The following is a 26,765-nucleotide window of genomic DNA, read 5'->3' as shown; positions in this document are numbered from 1 at the left end:
TTCACAATGTTTTAGTTCCAACAACACTGAACTCCGGGCACACTGTGGTTTGCACTGACATCCACCTATGATCCTGAGATAGACCTTTCTATACGAACAATAATGGATACTCTGAGAGAGACAGAAAGCAGCATAAGGAAGCCAGTGGTCTGACTTACTCTCCTCTCCACAGACACATACTCCATAGTTTAAAACCAGGTGCTTGTGAGAAAGCTGGCTCATCATGCTTGCCGCTTCAAAGAAAGACTAAGAAAAACACAGAAAGTACAAAATCATGATTGTTGAACGGTTGCCTGTTAGTAGCCACAGTGTAGAGAGATACTCCCGCTCTAAGAGAAACGCACTACTCAACAGGGCTACAGAGCGTGCTCTGGTTCCTTTCTAGGGCCTTGCAGCTGCCATCATCCCTGGTGTCATGGTGCATTGGGAGGAAGGCCCTAAGTAAACCTAGAAGAGGGAGAGAACACTCGAGGGAGCAGTAGTGGTACGGGTTCCATGAGCGATGCAAGTCAAACAGGCTTAAATAAACCCACAGCACCCAGAACAGAGAGCAGAGGTATGGCTAGAAGTGGGCACCAGAGATGGTGACACGGGGCTGAAGTCCATGGGTGGGAGCTCCAAACGCTCCTTCCTAAAGAATTAAGGATGGTCTCTGTGCAGATAAAATATCACGACACCCACCAGAATTCTGGGACGGCATTAATGTCACTCTAACTCAACTAACCCCCGTGAGAACTACTGGGTACAGTTGTTCAGAGCGTCGTGACCACCAACACTGTGGGTCAGAACAACGCTTGGGCTTGTATGGTTCACATCATCTACTACCACCCTTTAAGGCATTCTCAGGATCATGAACATTTTTCACGGCATGTTCAGTGATGTGTCGCGATGCTCGGGGTTCCAGAGCTGACAGCCGGGTTTCTGCCTTGGTAGCATCTCTCATGATGGCCAGAGGCACCCTATTTTGCCTGGGGTGTTCCTTAGTACAGCACCTTTCCAACTTATGTTTTAGAAGTGGATGACACTGTGGAAATATCTCTGTGGAGCTCATAAAGCTCTGGGAAATCAGGTTTGAAAACCATCGCCTTGGCACAGGAGGAGATGTAATAAACATTATACTAAAAGTAATTGGTTTTGAAATAAACACTATTACTAAAAAATTCTATGGTTTTCTATGGACCTAATGGAGTGCATCCTCAGAAAGGTCCTTGATACATATACAGTTAATTCTTATTATTTGTGGTAGTTACATTCTATGAAGTTGATGTAAACACTGAATTAACAAATATTAAACCATCGCTCCTAAGGCAAACACAGGGTTAAGATCTGTGAGCCATAGGTCACGTTTCTGTCACCCAATGAACACATAACCTTGTTTTATTACGTGTTCTTGTTTAAAAACACTTTACGTTATATTGCTGTCTCATTAACATTGAACTCACAGCCAACAACACTGTAACTCCCACCTAAACAAAGCTTATCTAGTGCGTGTATTTTCTCTGTCAGGCACATCGCAGTCTTCTTGTGCCTAGGAACTTGAGCCAGCACTTCAGCACTACATTTGGGGACCATTTCAAAAGCAAAACCACCAACAAAGTGCACAGAAACGCTAAAAACATGGCACTAGATATACTGTGGAAAGGACACTTGTATGCAGTATGTGGCTGAGACAAGGAGGCAGAGCGCGGCCTGGCTGGGCCTCAGCGGGGTCCATGCGTGTTGGGTGACTCCATGGTTTGCTGCTGTGCTCGTGTGCATGTCTGTGAATGGCCACAAAAGTGCCACGAGTACTGACTTGGGGGCTACAAATGAACTTTGGCAAGTAGGCGAATTCACAGATACAGGATCTGTGAATAATGAGGATCGACTATATTTTTAAATTACAGTCTTGAAAAGCTACACGCGTGAGTGTGCTGCGAGCACACGCGCGCTCCTCTCTGAACATAACGAGCTACGTGAACCACACGCAGGAAGAACCCACGGACCTCGGAGTAGCTTCTGTGTGCTTTATCCAGGACTTTGAGGAGAACCTCGGTTTCGTGCAGCTGACCGTAGTCTCCTACTTCTCTTCTTATACCTTTGAAAATTTTTGTAAAAGTGCCTTGGCCAAGACTTTCATTCTTTAAAAGACAAAAGGAAAGAAGAAAGAATAAGTAAAGAAAGATTAAAAAGTCAAAATTAGAAAATATGTACAATGACAAAAAAAAAGAAAGAAAAAAACAATCCATAAGCAAGTGTTGCCCTTATTAACTAAACCCAGATTTGAGACTCCAAATTAATTCTTCTACTCTTAAATGAAAGACAGAAGATAAGGACTAATGAATAAAGTCTATTTTGGTTCCAGCCAGTTTTTAAACCCCTTTGGTAAGCCATAATTTTTACATTTTTAAATAGTCAGCTTACCTATATTTATTTGTGTGCGTCTTTTCTTTGTTTACCTTACCTACCTGTGGCAGAAAGGCAATACAGTGCCGTCTGCGGCAGCCGAATGTCTGGCTTGGTCCTCGTTACCACTTCCTAGCTGTATGACCTTGTGCAGGCTACTCAAGCCCTCTTTGTCTTGGTTTCTTCATCTGAGAAATGGGGTAATAGCTGCAGTTTTCCCACAGGATTATCATTAACAATAAGTTAACTAACCTATGAAAGCACTCAGTAACAGTCCACGACACAGTGAATCTCAACACCTGTTACCTATTATTACTGTTACTAGTATTTCTTACATATCCTTACAGAATAATTGTTGAGAGCCTGCACGTGAAACAGGACTCTCTGGGTTCAAGTCCAAGCTCTACTACTTACTAGTTTTGTAATGTTAGTCAAGTGACCTGGCCACATTGTCCTTCCCATTCCACACATGAGGGTTCATGTCTTTACAACACTGAATAATTCTATCTATTGTCTCCCTGTGGAGCCCAGACATGAGCTGGTGTTTCTCATCTACCTTCCAGAGCCCTTAATCTCTCTTTCATAGCTTCCATTTCTTTCTCCCCATTTGCTGCATTTTGAACAACTTCTTCAGATCTACTTCCTAAGTCACTAACTCTCCCTTCAGCTATGAGTAATCTGCTTTCTAACCTGTCCATTTTGTTTTCACGTTGATGAGTATATTTTCCATTTTCATATTCTATTTTTTTCCAAATCTTTTTAGTCTTTTTTGATTTGTCATTTCCTCATGGTTTTAACTTCTTTTATAACTTCAAACATACATATGTATATATTTTATAGTCTCTATCTGAAAATTCTTGAAGTATTTACTGAGGAAGATCAATGACTACACCCTTCAGTATGGATTACACCTCAACATAAAGAAAACAAAAATCTTTACAACTGGACCAACAAGCAACATCATAATAAACAGAGAAAAGATTGATGTTGTCAAGAATTTCATTTTACTTGGAGCCACAATCAACATCCACAGAAGCAGCAGTCAAGAAATCAAATGACACACTGTGTTGGGCAAATCTGCTGCAAAAGATCTCTTTAAAGTGTTAAAAAGCAAAAATGTCACCCTGAAAACTAAGATGTGCCTGACCCAAGCCATGGTGTTTTCAATCACCTCATATACATGCGAAAGCTGGACAATAAATAAGGGAGACTGAAAAAGAATTGACGCCTTTGAATATGCTGTTGGTAAAGAACGCCGAATACACCATGGGCTGCCAAAAGAATGAACAAATCTGTCTTGGAAGAAGTACAACCAGGATGCTCCTTAGACGGAAGGATGGCAAGACTACATCTCACATACTCTGGACATGTTATCAGGAGGGATCAGTCCCTGCAGAAGGACATCATGCTTGTTAAAGGAGAGGGTCAGCGAAAAAAAGGAAGACCCTCAACAACATGGACTAGCACAGTGGCTGAAACGGTAGGCTGAAGCACAACAAGGATTGTGAGGATGGTGCAGGTAGGGCAGTTTTCCATTCTGTTGTACATAATGTCACTGTGAGCAGGAACTGACTTGACAGCACTTAACGAGCAACATCTGAAAATTCTATTATATGAAGTTAATGGAAGTCCAATTTGATGTTGGCTGGTCTGCTGACTCTTGTTTAATCCTGTATTATTTCCCTGGATGTTTTTTAATTTCTATTATAAGCCTGTGTTTGAAGTGGCTTTATCTACGGGAATCCTGGGTGGCCTGGGTTAAGGTAAATTATTCCAAAAAAGGGTTTGCATTTGCTTCTATGATGCAACAGAGAATATTATTTAATTTTGTTTAATTTATTGGCTTAGGTTTTCTCAGAACATGCAGGTGGTATAAAGAAGCCCAAACTCAAAAGCCTTTGATTACAAATGCTCAGGAGAGGCTGGCTCTTTTTCCTCACCGAGAGCCCAAGACAGACAATATTCCTTTCCTTTCCTTTTGCTAGTGAGTGAGTTTTCCATAATGTATCATTTTACTAAAGGTATATTAACTCCAGGGTCCTGGATTTAACCCCTGGCCCTGTGCAGGCCTATGACCTCACCCCTGTTTTTGCATTGCTGCTAAATCTTAAATCCCTTGTTTAGTGAGATCAGCTCCTGCCCCCAACACCATCCTATAGCCGAAACATCAGCTTTTTCTTACTACTTCGGTGTTCAATTCTTTCTTCATTTTTGACCCCTTGGATTTCCCTTACTTTCTTGAGAAATTGAGAGTTAAGACAAAGGCCTTTTATAGAGGAAGGGTTCTCATTTTTAATTTTACAGAAGAAAATTTCAAATTTTTAATTCAAGATATGTAAAGGGAGATATTTGAATTTCTGAAAAGAAAATACAATTCTATTCCTAAAATAATTAATTTTGCTTATTTCTAACTCAAATTTGGAATATGTTTAATAATAAATATTTAAATCACAACTAAACTTTTATAGTATAGGTTATGGCAAAATAGTTTCAAATGTCCTGTGAAGAAATAATAAATGAAGAAAACAAGTGTTTATTTAAACAGCTGTTATTTTAAAAAGCCAAAGAAGACAATCATCAGCATGTAATGACTTACGAATATCAAATCTTCATTTCTGATTTTGTGAAACACCATCTGGTTCACGTTATTATGCCTCTGTAATGCTGGTGAGGTTGGGACATCAGAAACGCCGTTCGTTCTGAAGACTAAGAGGTTGGATTTATCTGAAAAAAAATACACACACACACACAATCGAAACACACAGAGGCTGTAAGTTACTCCAGAGAGGAGTAAAATAAAGTATGTTCTACATACAAAATAATGCTTAATAAATGCTTGTTGTTCATTTTCTTTTCACAGAAAATTATCTAAGGAGTTTATTCATTGAATTTTGATGTACTCTATTTCATACATTAAAATTATAACTACTTCCTTAACTTATATAACTTTTCAGGACTTTTTAATAAGACAATTATTATTTCAAGGAATTTACAACCTTACTAACCTGATTTTTAAAATTCAGAAATTAAAAATCCCAAAAGAGTATGAAAGTTTCAATTTATAACATATATGGACATTTGGTAGTGAGGCCTTCTAGTTCCACAAATAAATGACTGATTTATACCGAGCAATTACTATTTTTAAAATGCCATTCTATGATTATGGAACCTCAAGTCACTTCTCAATGACTCAAAGCAAACTAAACAATCCTATCTGATGATGTTTCTACAACAGAGTGAGGCAAAATTAATTCGGTTTTGAAGCTCCTTCTTTCATACTTCTTTTGAAATGATGTAATGAAAATACCTTCTATCAGATGCATAATCCATGATCAGTATTTTTTTTTAATGTATTTATTGTGCTTTAGGTGAAAGTTTACAAATCAGGTCGATCTGTCAAACAAAAAGCCCTACACACCCCGCCGTGCACTCTCAGCTGCTCTCCCCTTAATGAGACAGCACATTCCTCCTCTCCACCCTGTACTCCCTGTGTCCATTCAACCAGCTCCTGTCCCCCTCTTCCTTCTCATCTCACCACCAGACAGGAGTCACCCGCATAGTCTCAAATGTGTCTACTTGAGCCACAAAGTTCACTCCTCACCAGCATCATTGTCTATCTCATAGTCCAAGCCAATCCCTGTCTGTAGAGTTGGTTTCGGGAATGGTTCCAATCTTGGGCTATCAAAGGGTCCAGGGAGCATGACCATCAGAGTCCCACTGGTCTCGGTCAGACCGATTTAAGATCTGCATCCCAGTTTTCTCCTGCTCCATCAGGGATTCTCTGTTGTGTTCGATGTCAGGGCAGTGATCAGCAGTAGCTGGGGCACCATCTAGTTCTTCTGGTCTCCGGCTGATGGAGTCTCTCGTGTTTGTGGCCCTTTCTGTCTCTTGGGCTCATAATCACCTTGAGTCTTTGGTGTTCTTCATTCTCCTTTGCTCCAGGTGGGTTGAGACCAATTGATGCAACTTAGATGGCTGCTTGCTAGCATTTAAGACCCCAGATGCCTCTGACCAAAGTGGAATGCAGACCATTTTCTTAATACATTTCGTAATGCCAATTGACCTAGATGTCCCCTGAAACCATGGTCCCCAGACCCCCATCCCTGCTACACTGGCCTGTGAAGCTTTTGGTTGTCTTGAGGAAATTTCTTTGCTTTTGGTTTAGTTCAGTTGTACTGACTATTTCTGTGGTACGTGTTGCCCTTCCCTTCACCCCCCAAAATTTTTGTCTATTATCTAGTTAGTGAATATCCCTCTCCCTCCTTCCCCACCCTCGTAACCATCAAAGAATATTTTCTTCTGTGTTTAAACTTTGTCTGGTATTCTTATAACAGTGGCATTACCAGTATTTTAAAAATAACTAAAAAATTATTTTACCTTTTGGCTTTGGGGGGCAGCATTTAATAAACTGGAAAATGATACTGTCTGAACGAACAGTTTCCATCTGATAGCAGTTCAGAAGATCTTTAAGATTATTAAAGTTCTTCTTAGTCCCAGTGAGGTTGTATTCTCCATTCTCATTTTTTGTAATCAAACAGTGCTTATATTCAATGACATTTTCTCGCTATATAAGTTTAATTATAAAGAGAGGAGGGAAAATCACAATGAATGTGATAGTACTTATTCTGAGAAAGGGGTATCACAAAAACAACCAACAGAACATTTACAACTGTGAACCCTACTGTACTGCTGATACAGGGTGATGGAAATGTTTGTTTCCTCAAAAAGGTATCTAATTACAATTGCATAGCTTACAGGAGTGGCAACAGTTGATTTCATTAAAAAGCAAGTAAGAATGCAATGATAATTAACACTAGTAATACCATCCTTAATGGCTTCCCATCATTTACAGAATAAAGTCTAAACTAGCACAGCATATAAGGCCTTCAGTGAACTGGCTTCTTTCTCCATCTCTGTCTCAATTCCTGCCGCTCACAACACACAACTTCTGTTTGAGCCTTATCAAGTTCTTAAGTAATCACACGCAAGTGCCATGCTGTTTAATGCCTTGATAGCTATACATGCTCTTTCTAGAATCTACTTCCTTTCCTTCAGAGCAATAAACTTTTTATTCATTCCTTAAAATTCACTTCAAGCACCACTTTTCCTGTGAGGTCTTCTCTGACAACTCTCACTCCACTCCGCAAAGGTCATCACTCATTCTGTTGTGCCACTATCATACTTGTATATTTATCTCTGATACTGCATTTTTAATATTTTGCAGTTTGTTCTACATGCTTATCTTACGTGCTGTGTTATGAGCTTCTTCACTCAACTATTATCTGAGGCGCTCCTTATAATATAATAACTATAATATGGAAACCCTTGTGGCGTAGTGGTTAAGTGCTACGGCTGCTAACTAAAAGGATGACAGTTTGAATCCGCCAGGCGCTCCTTGGAAACTCTATGGGGCAGCTTCTATTCTGTCCTGTAGGGTCGCTATGAGTTGGAATCGACTTGACGGCACTGGCTTTCTTGGCTTTGTAAGTATATTCATCTTATTTAGAACCATTCATGTAAAATCTACTGAAACCTCAAGGTCCCTCTCAAGTCCTTCCTATTCCAAAAGATTCTCTTAATAATTGTAACCCCTTCTGTTATTCTCAATTCTGGTATATACTCTCTTATGCTGTTCTTCCAAAGAATAGGTTTTTAAAGGCAGGGCTATATCACATGCTCTCTTAGAAATGAGCCAACGTCACATGCTCCCAAAAATACCAAAACTGAAATTGCGAATTATTGATAATTCAACATAATGGATTGTTATAGTGAAATGATAATGTCAAATTAGGACTTATGATCAGTATTTTACAAGGCTAAGTCACAGAGTAAACTACCTTCTGTACGTATGGAAATTAATCCACTATTTACATATGCAAAATATGAGATGGTTGAATTTCACAAAAATTAAAATAATTGAATAATAAAACCCTTACTTTCTCCATTTTTAAAAAAGATAAATCTAGAAGTTGCTAGAAAGTTTCTCAAGATTTTGGGTAATAAATAATCTTCTAAGAGGTCCCAGGTGATCTGTCTTAACAATGAGGTCTCGTTGTAGTTTTACGTTTAAAACATTCACTACAGATCACTATTCTCACCATCGGTTGAAGTGCTACAGTTAAAGTGCTAAAATGCTTCTGCTTTTGTGCCTGCCTGTGTGACTACACTCCTTCCTTCTAATCATGTAATCATTCTTAGTAAAAAGAAAGTTTCCTTTTGATCTACTTTATTCTAGATGATTTGGCAAAGATATCCATGTTTGCAAAAGAAACTTCAAGAGACTTGATGAAATATCATTTCGCAAGTTGATCACAAGCCAAACATCAAAAAATAAACATCAAATAAAAGGATAAAAACACATCATGAAGCATTTTATATTTCCTTGAGGAAAATTAAGCGTTATTATGCTAGCTATCAAACCAAAAGCTATAATTCTGAGTATTAAAAAGGAAATATGGTGGTTAAATACGCAGGGGAAATGAGATAGACAAAGTTGTTACCATTAATTAACATGACATACTAACCTCAACAGCAAACGTGAGAAAATATTTATTAAAGTCCTTAGGACTGCATCGAAGTACATACAGCCCAGTCTGATTACCAGCTTTCTTCAGTTTACTGATGGCAAAATCCATTCTAAAGGTAAAGAAGAAATTATTTGCCAAATTGATCTATAGGTTCAACAAAACCCCTATCAAATTTCCAACAGCCTTTTTAACATAACATACCAAGCACCGTGCCATTATGACCAAAATGTCATCTAAATGATCTAAAGACAAATCTAACACCCATAATTCTTAGAAGTCTCCTGTACTTTATATGTCCATCAGTAATGTTCGGTTCTTTGAAAAGAATAATAAAATTGACAAATCTTTAACTAGACTGACAAGGAAAAAAGGAGAGACAATGCAAATAATTAAAATCAGAAATGAGAGTAGGGACATTACTACGGACCTTTCAGAAATAAAAAGGATTATAAGAGAATACTATGAACAATTGTATGCCAACAAATTAGATAACCTAGATGAAATGGCAAATTTCAAGAAACACACGAACTACCTAAATTAACTCAAGCAGAAACAGAAAATCTCAACAGACCTGTAACAAGGGAAGAGATTGAATCACTAATCAAAACCTCCCAAAAAAGTAAAGTCTAAGACTAGATGGCTCCCCTGCTGAATTTTACCAAACATTTACAGAAGAATTAACACCAACCCTTCTCAAGCTCTTCTGAAGAAATACAGGTGGGAACACATCCTAAGTCCTTGTATGAAGTCAGCATTGCACTGATATGAAAGCCAGGCAAAGCCACCAGAGGAAAACTACAAACTATATTTACTTATCACCATCTTTCTCATACATAAACTAGTGCCTGGCACATAGTAGGTGCTCAGTCAATATTCTATTTAAAAAAATGAAAGAAAATTTCAACGGATGAATGAATGAATTGTACAAAGTTTTTTTTTTTTTTTTTGCTGAACATGTAAAGTTTAGATAGAATGTTCAAGTAGCACAACTTCTATTAATAACCTTACATATTAGGTACACAGTACCAAAAAAAAGGAAAAAAAAAAAAAAAACCCCAAACCTGTTGCTGTCATGTCAATTCCAACTTACAGCAACCCTACAGGACAGAGTAGAACTCCCCCAGAAGGTTTCCAAGGATCGGCTGGTGGATTCAAACTGATGACCTTTTGGTTAGCAGCCAAGTTCTTAACCACTGCACCACTAGGGCTCCCGGTATATGTAGACTGAATCAAAACATTAGGTATAGACTGAATCAAGTCTTAAATAATAATCATTTTCTCAAATATTTAGGGGTAGGTTAAGTTCAAGAAACATGTTCATAATCCAAGATCATTTCTTTTTCTGCTTGGGTTCTTCAAGCCTGTGGTCAATCAGAAAGCACACCCCGGCTGAGAGATAAACTAAGACTTGGGCTGAATAGATTTTATGCATGACAGTTGGGTTTATTCAGTATTAAAATGAGGATATACAACTCTGTGGTCAATATGGTGCTATTAGTTACATGAAGTTATTAAATGAAATAAAAATTCATTTCCTCAGCTGTGCTACCAGGTGGCTACTGTATTAGACAGTGCAGACCGAGATCAGTTTCATCACTGTAGAAAACACTATTGGATAGCACTAGTCTCGAAATACGGACGTCATCTTGCGTTCGAAGTTTCCAGTAGAAGGAGTTGGATTATCCAAAAATAATGAAGATTTTCAAGTTTTGCACTGCGGCTCCTCACGGGATTTCAAAATAAATGAAACTAAATCAGAGGTCTTTTTAAATTAGCAAAAAAAAAAAAAAGAATGAATAAAAATAAATGGAACTAAATTGGAGGTCTTTTTAAACTAGCAAAAATAATAAGATTATGGTTTTAAATAACACCCAAGAGTTAAACATGAATACCAACTAAGTGTTAAACTTATACAAGTTGTAAGCGTTACAAACTAGGACACGGATGGTAAATTATGTCCTAAATCATTCTAATTATTATGTAATCTTATTGCAAAATACAGATTATGTTAACAACAAGAAAAGAACCATGCGAGGTCAAATAAAGATTTTTTTTCTAAATTCCTAAACCCACTTATACCATTCTGTTGTAGAAAATCTTCTCTGTCAGCATCTCATTTAGCTTGAAAAACTTAACTTTTAAAGTCTGTATGACTTACGAAATTGGCCCATGACAGTTGCTCTGTATATTTTCCAGCACTGTTGGGGGGGCCACTTCTTTGCAGAGGTAATGGTGTGCGTCGGCAGTGAGTCTGTAGTACCCATCAATCACTGACACAAAAGACAAGGCTTCTCTTAGGGAGCTAAGTTCAATTTCCTAAACAGCAAGAGAAAGGAAACAGAAACAATATTCGTGTTAAGTACCATTTAGAAAGTCAACTCTTCCTAACTACTGAACGCTCTCCTCATTCCATGTTTTAATTCTCCTAAATTAATTTTCTTCTAAAGCTCTCCTAGCGATATACTGACTTACGTATATAGAAAAGCTTACACAAAGATGTCTATTTGTTGCATTTTTTGTTATGACAAAAAAAAAAAATGACAAGGATTAAATGTCTATTAGTAGAAGAGTGAATTGTAAAATAAATTATAAATCATAGCATATACACAGTAGTAGTTTTAAAAGTTAGATCCATGGGTAGATGGAACAGTTGATATCGTGTTAAGAAAAAAAAAAAACACTAGTTAAAGAACAACACATAAACTATGACCCCATTTGTGTAAAGAAAATACACACAGAAAACGGATATCAATAGGTACCTCCAGAGAGGGAGGGAAGACTGACATGAATGTTAGTTATGAGGACTTTTACATATTCTACATAAATTCGAATTGGTGAATTTTTTTTCTTACAACAGGATCGTAAAAAAATCAAAGTTAATTGTGGATACTCCCGGTATCTGATGATCACCAACTCTTGTCGATTCTAATACAGCAATGTTTTTCATATAGGCTAATATTACTGCCATTCCACTGCTTCTACCCCTAGTCCAAGTCTAATTATTAACTATGAGCATGAGTGACTTCTCTGTATCCAGCCTTCTTTTCCTACCCACCCTAAACTATGCGTCCACAGTGCTGCCTGAGTTCATTTTTAAAAACAGATCAGAAGAGCATTCCATTTTTCCTCAAAGACTAGAAGGCAGTGGGTATACACTGTATCATGTTTTTATCTAAGAACAGGAAAGTGTACTGACTAAAGTAAGCTGCAGGTTAGTTATAATTCTGGTAATATAACTCTGAAATGGTCAGATAGGTTGGTCACATAGATATCTAAGATAAATGAACAAGTAACATATCTGAAAAGGTGTCACACTGAGGACCAACGTGTGCCTGACCCAAGCCATGGTGTTTTTAATCGCCTCATAATGCATGTGAAAGCTGGACAATAAATAAGGAAGACCAAATAGTTGATGCCTTTGAATTATAGTGTTGGTGAAGAATTCCAAATATACCACTTGGACTGCCCGAAGGACGAACAAATCTGTCTTGGAAGAAGTACAGCCAGAATGCTCATTAGAAGCAAGGATGGTGAGACTTCATCTCCCATACTTTGGACATGTTATCAGAAGGGATCAGTCCCCGGAGAAGGACATCATGCTTGGTAAAGTAGAGGGTCAGTGAAAGAGAAGAAGACCCTCAACAAGATAGACTGACACAGTGGCTGCAACCATGGGGTCAAGCGTGACAATGATTGTGAGGATGACGCTGGACCAGTCAGTGTTTCGTTCTGTTGTACACAGTGTCCCTATCAGTCCATTTGATGGCACCTAATTAATAACATGATGTTTAAGCCAGCAGACTGAAAAGAAAACAGAGCCAGATAAATAAGAAGGTTAAGAACAGAATATAAAGGAATTCATTTCTTCCCTTTCGGTTGAAGTAAATAGTGTTTCTGAAACTACTTAAAGAAAAGTTTCGTCTTTTAGAATCAACCATGTCTTACAGCTTGGGTGGGGCTGACTTGGGACTGGTTTACATTTTGTTATATCAATTCTCAATAGCATTGTATTGATTTTTGTTTTTTAATTAGGCATTGTACACACCCCTGTTGATAAAAAAGGTTACAGTCAGGAATGAGCATCACAGTAGGGAACTAGAACAACCCAGAGTGGGGAAAGAAGAAATAGTACTTTGCTAATCTTAAAAGTGAGTGGAAAGGCTCCACGAGAATATGCCAAACAATTCCAAGCCAGGTTATGGTTGAAAATGGACACTGGTCCTAAATGACCAATGTCCAGAAAAAAATGGAGGGAATAAGGCAGAGCCTCAAGCAGCTTTGCATTAAAAATCCTGTTTCCAAAAGACGGAGACCCAGAGAGAGAACAGATGCTGAGTGGGGATACCTTGCCTACTGATGTCCTCAAGTAAGTGGAAAAGAGGTACCTGGCCTGCTCACCCAGTGCCTTGAAACTCTGCCCATCAGGGGCTCCCCTCTGTGAAGCCTTCCCCTGGGTGTTCTGATCTCCTGAGGCCACGGCCAGAAGTGGCGCTGAGTCTCGTAGGCCAAAATGAAGGGCATTGGGAAGTAAGCCAGGTGGGCCAGAAGAGGAAAAAAAAAAAAAAAAATCCTGTTTCCTTTGCTGGGCTTCCTCTCCTACAACTCTGCATTAAAATCCTGCTCTCTTTGTTGGGAAGTTGTATGTAACCCTCTCTGCACCTGCGTGGTATGATTTAAGAATGCTGCTGACGAAACTTGTATGAACTCCCTACTTGTAAACCCTTAAAGGTAACTTTCCTCCTCGCCCTCAGGGGGTAGTCTTGGCGGCAGCAGCTGACTGCCTCCTTTTCCTTGCATCACAAAATAAAGGTACTTTTCTTGCTTGCTCAAAAAAAAGAGTGGAAAAGATATTAATGCACAAGAAACCGTGGGAACATAGCACTGGTAGTATAACAAAAAGCTAGATGTAATAAAAGAGCTTACTAAACTGATGTCCATATTTAGAGCTATACTTAAAACCATAAACAAAATTCCTATAAGAAAATACCTTCAGTATTAAGATTCCGTAATTTATTCCTGATAACTACAAGACATAATCATCATTTAGTCTTAAAAGCAAGCTTACCAGATTTTTACCATCTTGCTTATGGATAGTTACAACTCTGCTTTCATTAGAGCCTTCTTGGTTTGCTTGCTTAATGCTGACATCAATAATATCAGGAAAATCACAATATATCTGTAAATCCTGTGGTTAAGAGCAATTAAAATTAAAAACAGGTAAAATATATGGAGTCATTTTAAAACATGACTATAAAATACTCCAAATACTTTAAATTAAAGAAGGCACTGATAACAGTAGCATAAAATGGAATTCCCTCCCCCTTAACCTAACCCTAAGACTACATTGTTTTCGTGCTTTAATTTAAAGATGAGAAAGCACTGAAGGATGCCGAGAATCTACTACATGCTCCAGTACCCACTTCGATCCAATTAACATTAACAGGAACCACTGCCAGAAAATTGGAAATTCAACTGCCAAGTGATAAAAATCAAATGTTCCTTCTAAGTCTCTAATACCATCTAAGAAACAGCACAGATAGGAACAATTTTAAAGCTTGCAGCGCAAACCTAAAAAAAACTAAATTATTTAACAAGTATGTTATCATAAAATCAGTTAGAGTATTTTCTATTTAATTAAAATTTATGATTGAGCCTCCTATTGTCAATAATAGTGAAATTAAAAAGAGGTTAAACTACCTTAAAAATAACCTCACTTTTAGAACTTAATCCTTTTCCAAAACTATCAGAAAGCCATTACTAATTATTTTGTCATAAAAAAAAATCAAACAAAAGCAATTTAAGAACAATGAAAAGGACCTTGATGGCTTCACAGCATTAAAAATTTCCCTTTCTTATCAGTGGGAGAAGAGAAGCGCAAGACCACGTTTCAAACAACTATAATTACTTTGCTTCCACTGCCATTCTACTTAAAATAACAAAGAATGAGAACATACCATTAAGGATTACCTGTTCTGTCAGTGTCTCACTTTCTTTATGTTTCCCTCTTGACCACTGAATTCCACCGTTTCCAGTTATTATAATGGTTGCAAAAATCTCCTCACCTGAAGGACCTCTTCCAGGTTCTTTTACTTCAAACTGCTCTGTGTAGAAGGCAGCCTGAAGGGCTTCCAGATTTATAAGGTACTTAAGTTTCAAGTTTCTGGCAGTGGCTTTGCATTGGCTGAACTGCTGAATAAATCTGCGAAACCTGTACCTTATTCGTTTCCTTGTCAGAATATGATAATCTTGGATCTTTGCTCGAACACATTTTGGTAAGAATGTCTTGTAGCTAGGGATAAAGAGCACACACCAAGAAACAAAACAAATTGGAAGATAAGTTCATAACAAAACTGAAAGAGAGGTTATCACCTTTCTCCATGACAGGTAGGTGCTACAACAGTAGGCAAGTAGAGAAAGTTCATAGAAACACCACCCAGACAGCATAAAACCTTAACATTTCATTTGATGATGTGAATACATACACAGCGTTATTCTCTAAGATACCAGAAATGCTTAGAACAGATTTCAACTTTTCCCCTTATGAAGTGAACACTTGCTCACCATGGTTAAAAATGGAATTTTCTCAAAATTTGCTTTTTCCGATTACCTTATATATCATTTTCTTTGTTGACACTTCCTGCACTGCGCTGCATGTATTTCTTATGATGCTGTACTCCAAAGCTTATCTGAATTCTGGGAAATGTAACATTTTGTCGACACTATTGTTCATTAAGCAAGCACGCTTCTGTTGTGGATACAGTTTTCTCAGGCCAGCTCCAACTAACTCCTCTAGTTCCTCTACAATTAAAACTGTTCCATCCAGCAGGATTTCACTTGTACTTCCATTTCTACGTACAATATCCTAAAGAAGGTAGGTGATTTATCTCTCTGCTTTCCAAATACCTGGCAAATAAAGTATTTCTCAAGGTAACAACTATATTAAACTTCCACGCCTTCACATAGGCTAATCTTTCTTCCTACCAGCCATTTCCTATTTAGTTAGGTCTTTCCCATTTTACCAGCATCATCAAATCCAGGGAACCTTTCCAGACCTCCATGACTATATGAGATGCTTCTTTCTCGCTTCCTGCTCACAGCATCCTGCGCATTACTCCATAATGTTACTTTCCATGCCACACTGTAACTGTTTCCTTACTGCCTGTGGTAAGCTGGAGCTAGCGCCTTCCAGCCCAGGAGAGCCTATTATTACAGCTCAGGGACTTCTGTGAGCTGACTGTTAAATAGCCATCATTAAAGATTAAGTTATATGAACTTATAATTTAAAAAATTATATTACAAATAAAAGTAATTAGTAACCAAAAGTCATCACTTTCTAATTCTTTTACTATTATCTATACTTCTGAGGTTACTTGTGGCTCTCATATCAAAATGGCAGAAATCCTGCTAACGAAAGCCATTTCTTCCACATGTGCTCACTTACGCCTTTCTCCCTTCCTCTAACATAGATAAACTCTCTCAGGACTTTTTGTTATTTCTCTTCTATTCACAGTTTAAAAGTACTAATGTGCTTCCCAACTTATATGTAAAATCTCTTTATCACACATCTCCCTCTTCTGTTGTTGTCAGGTGACCTTGAGTCGGTTCTGACTCATAGTGACTGTATGTACAACAGAACGGAACACTGCCCAGGCCCGCACCATTCTCACAATCATTGCCAGGCTTGAGCCCACTGCTGCAGCCATTGTGTCAACCCATCTCATTGAGGGTCTTCCTCTTTTTCGCTGACCTTCCACTTTACCAAGCATGATGTCCTTCTCCAGGGAGTGGTCCCTCCTGATAACATGTCCAAAGTATGTGAGACAAGGTCTCACCACCCTTGCTTCTAAGAAGCATTCTGGCTGCACTTCTTCCAAGACAGGTTTGTTTGTTCTTCTGGAAGTCCATGGCGTATTCAATATTCTTCACCAAAACCATAATTCAAAGGCACCAATTCTTCTTTGGTCTTCCTTATTCATTGTCCAGCTTTCGTATGCATATGAGGCGATTAAAAACACCACGGCTTCGGTCAGGCGCACCTTAGTCCTCAAAGTGACGTCTTTGCTTTTCAACACTTTAAAGAGGTCTTTGCAGCAGATTTGTCCAATGCAGTTCAGAGTTTGATTTCTTTACTGCAGTTTCTATGGCATCGATTGCGGATCTAAGCAAAATGAAATCCTTAACAACTTCAATTTTTTCTCCGTTTATCATGATGTTGCTTCTTGGTCCAGTTGTAAAGATTTTTGTTTTCTTACTGTTGAGGTCCAATCCATACTGAAGGCTGTAATTGTTGATCTTCATTAGTAAGTGCTTCAAGTCCTCTTCATTTTCTGCAGGCAACATTGTGACATCTGCACATTGCAGGTTGTTAATGAGTCTTCCTCCAATCCAGAAACTGTGTTCTTCTTCATATAGTCCAGCTTCTCAGATTATTTCCTCAGCATACAGATTGAATAAGTGTGGTGAAAGGACACAACCCTGAAGCACACCTTTTGTAACTTTAAGCCATGCAGTATGCCCTTGGTGACTTCAAACAACTGCCTCGTGGTCTAAGTACAGGTTCCTCATGAGCAGTTAAGTGTTTTGGAATTCCCATTCTTCGAAATGTTATCCATAACTTGCCTCAATCCATACAATCGAATGCCTCTGCATAGTCAATAAAACACAGATAAACGTCTTTCCGGTATTCTCTGCTTTCAGCCAGGATCCATCTGATATCAGCAGTGGTATCCCTCGTTCCATGTCCTCTTCTAAATGTGGCTTGAATTTCTGGCAGTTCCCTGTTGAGGTACTGCTGCAACTGCTTTTGAATGACTTCAGCACAATTTTACTGGTGAGTGGTGTTACTGATATTGTTCAATGATTTCCACATTCTGTTGGATCACCCTTTTTTGGAATGGGCACAAATACGGATCTCATCCAGTTGGTTGGCCAGGAAGCTCTCGTCCAAATTTCTTTACATAGATGAGTTCGCACCTGCAGCGCTGCATCCATTTGTTGAAACATCTCAATTGGTATTCCACCCATTCCTGAAGACTTGTTTTTTGCCAGTGTCTTCAGTGTGGTTTGAACTTCTTCCTTCAGTACTATCAGTTCTTGATCATATGCTATCTCCTAAAATGGGTGAAAGTTGACCAGCTCTTTTTGGTACAGTGACTCTGTGTATTCCTTCTATCTTCTTTTGATGCTTCCTGCGCCATTCAATATTTTACCCATAGAATTCTTCCATATTGCAACTCAAGGGTTCAGTTTTTTCTTCAATTCTTTCAGTTTGAGAAATGCTGAATGTATTCTTCCCTTTTAGTTTTCTAACTCCTGGTCTTTGCACATTTCATTATAATACTTTGTCTTCTCCAGCTGCTCTTTAAAATTTTCTGTTCACCATTTTTACTTCATCATTTCTTCGTTTCGATTTAGCTACTCCACGTTCAGTGGAAGACATCCATTTAGGTCTTTTCTTTCTGCCCTGTCTTTTTAATGACCTCGTTTTCTTCATGTATGATGTCCTTAACGCCATTTCACAACTTGTCTGGTCTGTCATTAGTATTCAATGCATCAAATCTATTCTTGAAATGGTCTCTAAATTCAGGTGGGATATACTCAAGGTCATATTTTGGCTTTCATGGATTTGTTATATGAACTTACACATGAGCAACTGACGGCCTGTCCCACAGTCGGCCCCTGGCCTTCTTCCGACTGACGATGTTGAGCTTTTCCGTCGGCTCTTCCCACAGATGTTGTTGATCTGATACCTGTGTGCTCCACCTGGCGAGGTCCACATGGACAGTCACTGTTTACGTCGTGAAATAAACGTATCTGCAATGAAGAAGTCATTGATCTTGCAAAATTGTGTCATGTGATCTCTGGTGTTGTTTCTATCACCAATGCCATATTTTTCAAGCACTGTCCCCTCTTGTTTCCAACTTCCACGTTCCAATCACCAGTAATCATCAATGCATCTTGATTGCATGTTTGATCAATTTCAGACTGCAGAAGTTGGTAAAAGTCTTCAATTTCTTCATCTTTAGCATTAGTGGTTGATGCACAGATTTGAATAGCAATCGTATTAACTGGTCTTCCTTGTAGGCATACGGATATTATCCTACCAATGATAGCACTGTATTTCAGGATAGATTTTGAAATGTTCTTTTTGACCTCCCTCTAGCCAGATCCTATCTAGCCTCTTTTTGAAAGTGTTATCTACACAGCCATTTCATTTTCTTGCCTTCCATTTATTCCCTCAGCTCACTCTAATCTGGATTCTGCTCCATCATTCCAAAGAGACTTTTCTTGCTGAAATCAAGAAAGACCTCCATTTTGCTAAAACCAAATATTCATATTCATTTTACTTGTCACTTTTCAGCAGCATTCAACACTGTTGATCATTCCCTCCATGAAACTCTCTCCCCTTAGTTTTCTCAATTTTATTCCCATCTCTTTGGCTCCTCCTTCTGAGTCTTCATTGCCTTTACCTGGTGATTAAATGTTGGAGTTCCTCAAGACTCAATTATAGGTCCTTTTCTCTTCTTATCTGTACTCTCCAAGCATTCTTTATATGGAAATAACTCCCAAGTTTCGATCTCCAGCCCTGGCTTCTAAACTCCAGGACCATATGCCCCACAGTTTAGCCAATCTACTCCTTTAATTTGGATGTTTCAGAAACATCTCAAACAATGTGTCAAATCAAACTCATGAGTCTTCCTAAATTCTTCCCCAAAAAGATCGTCTTATAGTAATCCTTATCTGAGTGAATGGAAAACAGAAAGGTTTGTGTTTTTCCTTTGGACTTTTTTTTTTTATATTGTGTTAAGTATATATAGATAACAAAACATTTGCCATTTCAACATTTTTTACGTTTACACTTCAGTGATTCCTTTGGGCTTTGTAGTTTTCTAGATATAAGTAGGTTCCTGAAATCATGCCTTATGGCCTATACCCTTGGGTTAATGCCTAACAGACATCTAAAAACACTTAAAACTAAAGACAGAAACATAAGAACTGGTACCCTGCGAACTGGGTGACTAGAGGAGTGACTCAAGGAGTGACTACAGCCAGTTACTGAAACGAGGACTTCAAGGAAGAAAGAAGGTTTTGACCAGATTTGGGATATCCTCAAACTTTTTATCTATGTTGTATATACACAATATATTTAGTCTTCAAACTTAAAAAAAAATCAAACAGAGCATTCTTATAATTGTCAGAAGTCCAAATCCCATTGCTGTCAAGTCGATGCCAAACCATAGCCACCCTATAGGACAGAGTAGAACTGCCCCGTAGGGTTTCCAAGGAGCAAGTGGTAGACTCGAACTGCCAACCTTTTGGTTAGCAGCCGAGTTCTTAACCACTGCGCCACCAGCTCTCCTATATGCATTATATAGACCTTCAAAAAGAGCTGTTTTATAGCCACAAAGCACGGCTGCAGGAGTAGTGTTTTAAAAAACCACGAGACATGATTTTCAAAAGTCATCAATATGCAGAAGAACCATTTGAAGAACACGGCCAGTGGAGCACCTGTCCAAAAGTCCTCTGGAGCACGTGTAAAAAATTCACATCCGTGGGCCTCACCTCAAATTTACTGAAGTGAAATATCTTGGGCATCTTTTAGTTTAACAAGTGGCCCAGGTGATTCGAAGGCAAGTGAAGCATGGAGCACCACTTGAGAGGTTCTGACTCAGCATTCTTAATACAGCCATCTGAGGGTCTACCGGCAGAAGTTAAGCCCTCACGTGCTCCTTCCTATCCTCTGACCTCACCTGGCCTTTTCACAAGAAACGACTCCAATAGTAAACAGGTGCTGGACATCTATGGTATCTGCTGTGGCACTCCAACCCTTTCAATAATTCCTCTGACCTCACAAAGTATGCGTTGTACAAAAAAGAAAAGTTACTTTTCCCCTACACGAGTTATTAATATAAAGTCAAATGTGTGGGCAAACACAGAAAGTACAGGTAAGGTATACAAAAACTCTAACTGTCGACATTTATGTGCGTGGATTTGCATAAGGAAATTACCTGATGGAGTTATAGATGGCCAGTGGGGTTTGACCCTTTTCCTTGGCTATTCTCATCATATCCAACACGGCCAGCCCAAGACATTCTTCCTGTGTTTCATGAGTCACTGGTAATTTTATCCAGCCACAGACAAAATCGTGCCGCCACTGAAGGAGAAATGATTAGAGGGAAATATCTCACCATAACTTTCACTGTCTCATTTTAATCTACTGTCATATTTTAACCTCTAATGTAGTTTCTAGAACATACCCATTTAGAAGTAAACTCCTCTCTTGACTTTCAATCATTTCATCAAAAAACTTCAGCAAAAATTCTAAATGGGGTTCCCAATTATAGAGCACCTACGACATCAGCCTGTTCCACTGCAAATATCTTCAGATTATACCCTTCTAAGGCGCTAATTATGCCAACGATGTTTGAACAGCGTGTTGAATGCAAAGAAACGGAAGACGTCATCTAGGTCCTCAAGGAGACTAAAATCTAGCAAGGAAGGTTAAGACTTGTAAACAAATAATTAAAATGCCTAGTACTACATAGTAAGGGTCACACAATGGATGCTTCGGGAACTTAGAGGAAGTTGAGATCATATCCAGTTGAGGTAATCAGGGCAGTTATAGGCAAGACTAGAGATCTGATGTAGTTTTTGAAGATAGAGAAAATCTTGGTGGACATAAAACAGGGTGAAAAAATGGGAGGAATGACACAAAAACAAAGTATAAGGCATGTTCAGAGATGTCGCCTAGTTTGGTTGGGGCAAACAATTTATGTAAGAGAAGAGGGTGGATTACAACTTGGATAAGTAAGTTGGGGTCATGCTGCAGATGCCCTTGAATGACCTGATTCTAGAAGCAGTGGGTATACAAAAAATCAGTGAGAGCAGTACTAAAAACATAACCAAATACCCATTAGAGAAAAGTTACAGATGAAATACAGTCCTAGGTGCCCAAACATAGTATTTTAAACTAGCATTCCTTAAACATCACAGTAGTGCCATTCAAAAAAAAACCTTCATTTAATTAAAACTTTAGCAAAGTGGTCTTTCATCTGGGTGTTTAAAGCAGCACTGTAAACAAGAAATTTGCATCTGCATTCGGCCAGCCAAATAAGAAAATACAGAAATAGACACAAAATCAAAAATGACCCAAAAAAAGAAAATGGAATAAATATCAATTTTTGGTTGACTAACCAAAAATATCCATTACCACTGAGTCGATTCCGACTCATAGTGGCCCTACTGGACAGAGCAGAACTTCCCCATAGGGTTTCCAAAGAGTGGCTGGTGGATTCAAACTGCCAAGCTTTTGGTTAGCAGGTAAGTTCTAAACCACTACGCCACCAGGGCTCCTTTGATTCAGTAGATACGAATTAATTAAAAATTATTGACACGCCAACAGTTTATCTGCTAAGTAGCCATATTTGATGATATAAAGATATAAAGTCAATTAATCCCCAGAAGAAACTAAGCTTTAAAAGGGCATCTCACTTTTAATTTGCTTAACTTTTCCAAATCAGTCTTTCTAAAAATACTGTTTTCAATACTTTAAAGACATTTTAATGGCTTACCTATTTTTCAGTTACTTACAGATGTCAACATATTCTCACACTTCGATAATGCCACTGGTCAAATCTGTCAAATAGCCTATAACACTCATATACTCTAACCTTATACCAGAACAATCCGAGAATAAGTCAGTAGATTTAAAGAAGGAGAAACATTAAGAAATATAAAATTGCCTCCAGTACTATCTAGATACAATTTTGGATTCTATTATGAAATTACTTTGCCATCATAGACAAGACGATCCTCCAAAAGGACAAAATCGGATATTCTGAAATTATATTATTTTTCTATACCAAAAGCATGAGAATTAATTAACTAATGTTAGTTAATTAATACTAGGCTAAAGTAGTTGGCTGGATAGTTTAGAAAACCTTGCTTTATCAACGGGACTTAGCTACCATGCCAATCTGTTTTCGTAAAGATGATAGCCTTAGAAACCCTGTGGGGCAGTGCTCCTCTGTCCTATAGGGTCACTCTGAGTCAAAATGGACTTGATGGCGACAGGTTTGGGTTGTTTTATTTGTTTTGTTTTAGCTAGCAAGACACCAAAATGAACCAGTCTGGCAGCAAAAGAACATAACGCTGTCATAAAAGCAGCAGAAGGTCCTAACCTACAGGAAGCAGTTCTCAGAGGCCTGTCTCTTTTTATAATGGCTTCTGAGGCTTTTATACAGGAAGTTGTATAAAAATTGGTTGGTCTCATATCCCAGTAGAGAAGTATTTTTCAACATGTCGCTCACAAACTGAACTAGCACTGCTAAGCTGCCTGGAAATGTGAGCCCTGAGAATCTGTGGGGTTATTTCCCACAGTATTAGCAAAGCAGGTTTAAAACTCCTTAATCTGACACTTGGGGATACCAAGAGCCTATCTTCACCTTTCTTTAGTTTCCCCTCATGCTAGTTCAACAGCACATAAAGGCTAAAGGTATTTAGTGACAAAACATTTCAACGACTGCTTAAATCAAGGTCATAGACAAGAAAGTTTTATAAAATATTCAAACACACGTCACAAATGTCACATAACAGCATTAATAAATGACTGGAACAGGGCTCTCAGACTCATTATTGACATCCAGTCACCCTCCCGTGAAGAGCTACACAGGCTACAGCGGCTGACTTTTTATACAGTTGCCTACTTTCTTTACATTTCACTTTACATTACACAACCTGCTATTTAAGTCTCGAATTGCCCAAGAATAAAAAAAAAAAGTTCTGTGAAGATGCTTTACTGTCTTACAGTCCAGCTACTATGTCTACATGAGCCACACTGTAAAACAGTCCACACTTTGTGAAATTCTTAAAATGGTCTAAAGTTCTAAAATAGAAAAGAGAAAAACCAAAAGGATCACATCAAGGTATATTTATAAAATAGATTCTATTACCCATAAACCACGCGATTAAAAATTAGTGCTAAAAAGACTCAATTTTGCCACCTCACTGTACCTGCTGTACAAGGTGGAACAGCAGTTTTCTCATATGTGAAACTTTAATGATTAGGAGATAGTCTAAGTGGCAAGATATTTATGGTTTAACACGAGAACAAATAAGGTAATACAATCATACCTGAGCAAACAGGTAAGACATGACAAAGTCATCCAGGAGAGGAGCTTCAGCACCTCGAGCTATTCCATACCGATAGGTTCTGTTGCTGCCGTTACAATACCAGTGAGGAAAGTAAAACCTACAAGACAATGAAAGCACTCAGTCAACCTCCCAATAGTTCAAATATGAACATGCTACATATAATACGTCCTATGAACATGCTACACATATACGTCCACTTGCAGCATGTTGAAAAATACTACCCCAGCATAGAAAACACACTTAACAGTGCTGAATACAATATAGGGACAAACAGAAATCTGGATTAAACCCCAAAAAACACCAAACCCATAGCCATCGAATCGATTCCGACCCATAGCAACCCTATAGGACAGAGTACCCCATATGGTTTCCAAGGAGTGCCTGGTGGATCCGAACTGCCTACTTTTTGGCTAGCAGCTGTAGGTCTTAACCACTGTGCCACCAGGGTTTCCAAATCTGGATTAGACCACGATTATAGTAAATGCATAAAACACAAGGAATGCAGAACCAGTTTAAAAAAAAAAAAAATCAGATGCTGTTGAGTTGATTCCAAGTCACAGCAACCTCATGCATGTGAGAGTGGAACTGTTCTCCACAGGGTTTTCAGTGGATAAATTTTTGGAAGTAGATTGCCAGGCCTTTCCTCCAAGGCACCTCTTGAACCACCAGCCTTAGCAGCTGAGCATGTTAACCATTTGCTTCACTCAGGGACTCCACAAGGAATACAAGTAAATGAAAAATCAATATATTGTCTGCCATGCATAGCATGTAGCATCAATAATGTAAAACAGATGTAGAAATTAAACACTAACAAAAAGTTTTTTAAGAGTCAAGATCCATTAACATCAGTAAAGGAATCTAAAAATGGTGATTGGGTACGAAAACAAATAATTGCCTCTTTTGAAAAAATGGAGGTTAAAACCTTCTTCAAAGAACCAAAAAATACCATGGATTTTTTTTTAATAACAGCTTTATTGAGATTTAATTCACATACCATTAAGTTCAAAGGAATGTAAAATTCAATGGATTTTTTTTTTTTTTTTTAGTGTATTCACAGGGTTGTACAAACACCACCATAATCTAATTTTAGAACATTTTATCTCCCCTAAAAGAAACTCCATACCCACGAGGAGTCACCTGAATTCCCACTATCCACTCCTCAGCACTAAGCAACAGTTGATCTTCTGCTTCTGTAAATTTGCCTACTCTGGACATGTCGCCTAAATGGAATCACACACTATACGGCCAGTCTGCCTGACTTCTCTCGTTCGGCACCCTGTTTCTAAGGCTCACCCATGCCACTGCAGGTATCAGTGTTTTCCTCCTTTTTATCACTAATTTAATTACATGCTGTTCTACGGACGCACCGCATGTTGCTTATTCATTCATGACTTGATGGACATTTGACTGTTGCCATTTTTGGTTACTATGAATAATGCCGCTATCAACAGTCATATACAAGGATTTTTTTTTTTTTTTTAGATGTACTCTTGCACATATGCCAAGAAATAGAACTGCTGGGTCATATGGTAACTTTTTGAGGAACTGCTAAAATGTTTTCCAAAGCAGCAGCACTATCTTACATTCCCACCAGCAATAAAAATGAAGGTTCCAATTTCTCCACATCTTCAGCAACACGTTATTGTCTACCTTTTTTAATTTTAGCCATCCTAGGGGGTGTGAAAGGTGCCCTGGTGGTACAGTGGTTAAGCACTCGGTTGCTAAACAAAAGGTCAGTGGTTCGAACCCACCAACTGCTCCGTGGGAGAAAGACCTGGCAATCTGCTTCCGTAAAGATTACTGCTTTGGAAACCCTACGGGGCAGCGCTACTCTGTTCTACAGGGTCGCTGTAAGTCGGAATTGACTCAGTGGCCATGGGTTTTGGTTTCTGGAGTGGGTGTGAAGTGGTATCTCATTGTACTTTTGATTTTCATTTCCCTAACGACTACCGATGTTGAGCATCTCTTCACATGCTTATTGGCCATCTGTACGTCATCTTTGGAGAAACGACTACTCAAATCCTTTCCCTATTTTCTAATCGGGCTTTTGTCTTCTTATTCTTGAGCTATAAAAGTCCTTAATGTATTCTGCATACAAAACTTTTATATTGTAAATATTTTTGCCAATTCTGTGGACTGTCTTTTTACTTTCTTGATAGTGTCCTTTGAAGCATCAAAGATTTTAATTTTGATAAAATCCAATTTATATATATACACACATATATATATATATATATGATTGAAACCCTGATGGCACAGTGGTTGAAAGCTATGGCTGCTCATAATCGTTATGCTTGAGCCCATTGTTGGGGCCACTGTATCAGTCCACCTTGTTGAGGGCCTTTCTCTTTTCCGCTGACCCTGTACTCTGCCAAGCATGATGTCCTTCTCCAGGGACTGATCCCTCCTGACAACATGTCCAAAGTATGTAAGATGCAGCCTCACCATCTTTGCTTCTAAGGAGCATTCTGGTTGTACTTCCAAGGCAGATTTGTTCATTCTTCTGGCAGTCCACGGTATATTCAATATTCTTCGCTAACACAATTCGAAGGCGTCAATTCTTCTTCGGTCTCCCTTATTCATTGTCCAGCTTTCATATGCATATGATGCGATTGAAAACACCATGGCTTGGGTCAGGCACACCTTAGTCTTCAAGGTGACATCTTTGCTCTTCAACACTTTAAAGAGGTCCTTTGCAGC

General features: G+C 38.5%; 1 protein-coding gene across 9 annotated transcripts in view; it reads right to left on the bottom strand.

Moving 5' to 3' along the window:
* Positions 1-26,765, bottom strand: part of JAK2 (Janus kinase 2) — a 99,105-nt gene that overhangs the window by 17,718 nt on the left and 54,622 nt on the right. For 8 of the 9 annotated variants that reach the window (XM_023539419.2, XM_023539420.2, XM_010599992.3 and 5 more), the window contains 10 exons: positions 24,045-24,162; positions 20,921-21,066; positions 14,880-15,201; positions 13,978-14,097; positions 11,071-11,228; positions 8,910-9,021; positions 6,763-6,949; positions 4,982-5,109; positions 1,986-2,120; positions 159-246 (listed from right to left, as the gene is read on the bottom strand). In XM_023539419.2, the coding sequence (XP_023395187.1) occupies positions 159-246; positions 1,986-2,120; positions 4,982-5,109; positions 6,763-6,949; positions 8,910-9,021; positions 11,071-11,228; positions 13,978-14,097; positions 14,880-15,201; positions 20,921-21,066; positions 24,045-24,162 (1,514 nt within the window). Of the gene's footprint in view, positions 1-158; positions 247-1,985; positions 2,121-4,981; positions 5,110-6,762; positions 6,950-8,909; positions 9,022-11,070; positions 11,229-13,977; positions 14,098-14,879; positions 15,202-20,920; positions 21,067-21,169; positions 21,401-24,044; positions 24,163-26,765 lie in introns of those variants that run through there. The other variant, XM_064290595.1, reaches the window with a different exon arrangement.

The sequence above is a fragment of the Loxodonta africana genome, chromosome 9, assembly GCF_030014295.1.
Source record: "Loxodonta africana isolate mLoxAfr1 chromosome 9, mLoxAfr1.hap2, whole genome shotgun sequence".
NCBI classification, from domain to species: Eukaryota; Metazoa; Chordata; class Mammalia; order Proboscidea; family Elephantidae; genus Loxodonta; species Loxodonta africana.
This window is presented reverse-complemented; position numbering and strand designations above follow the sequence as displayed.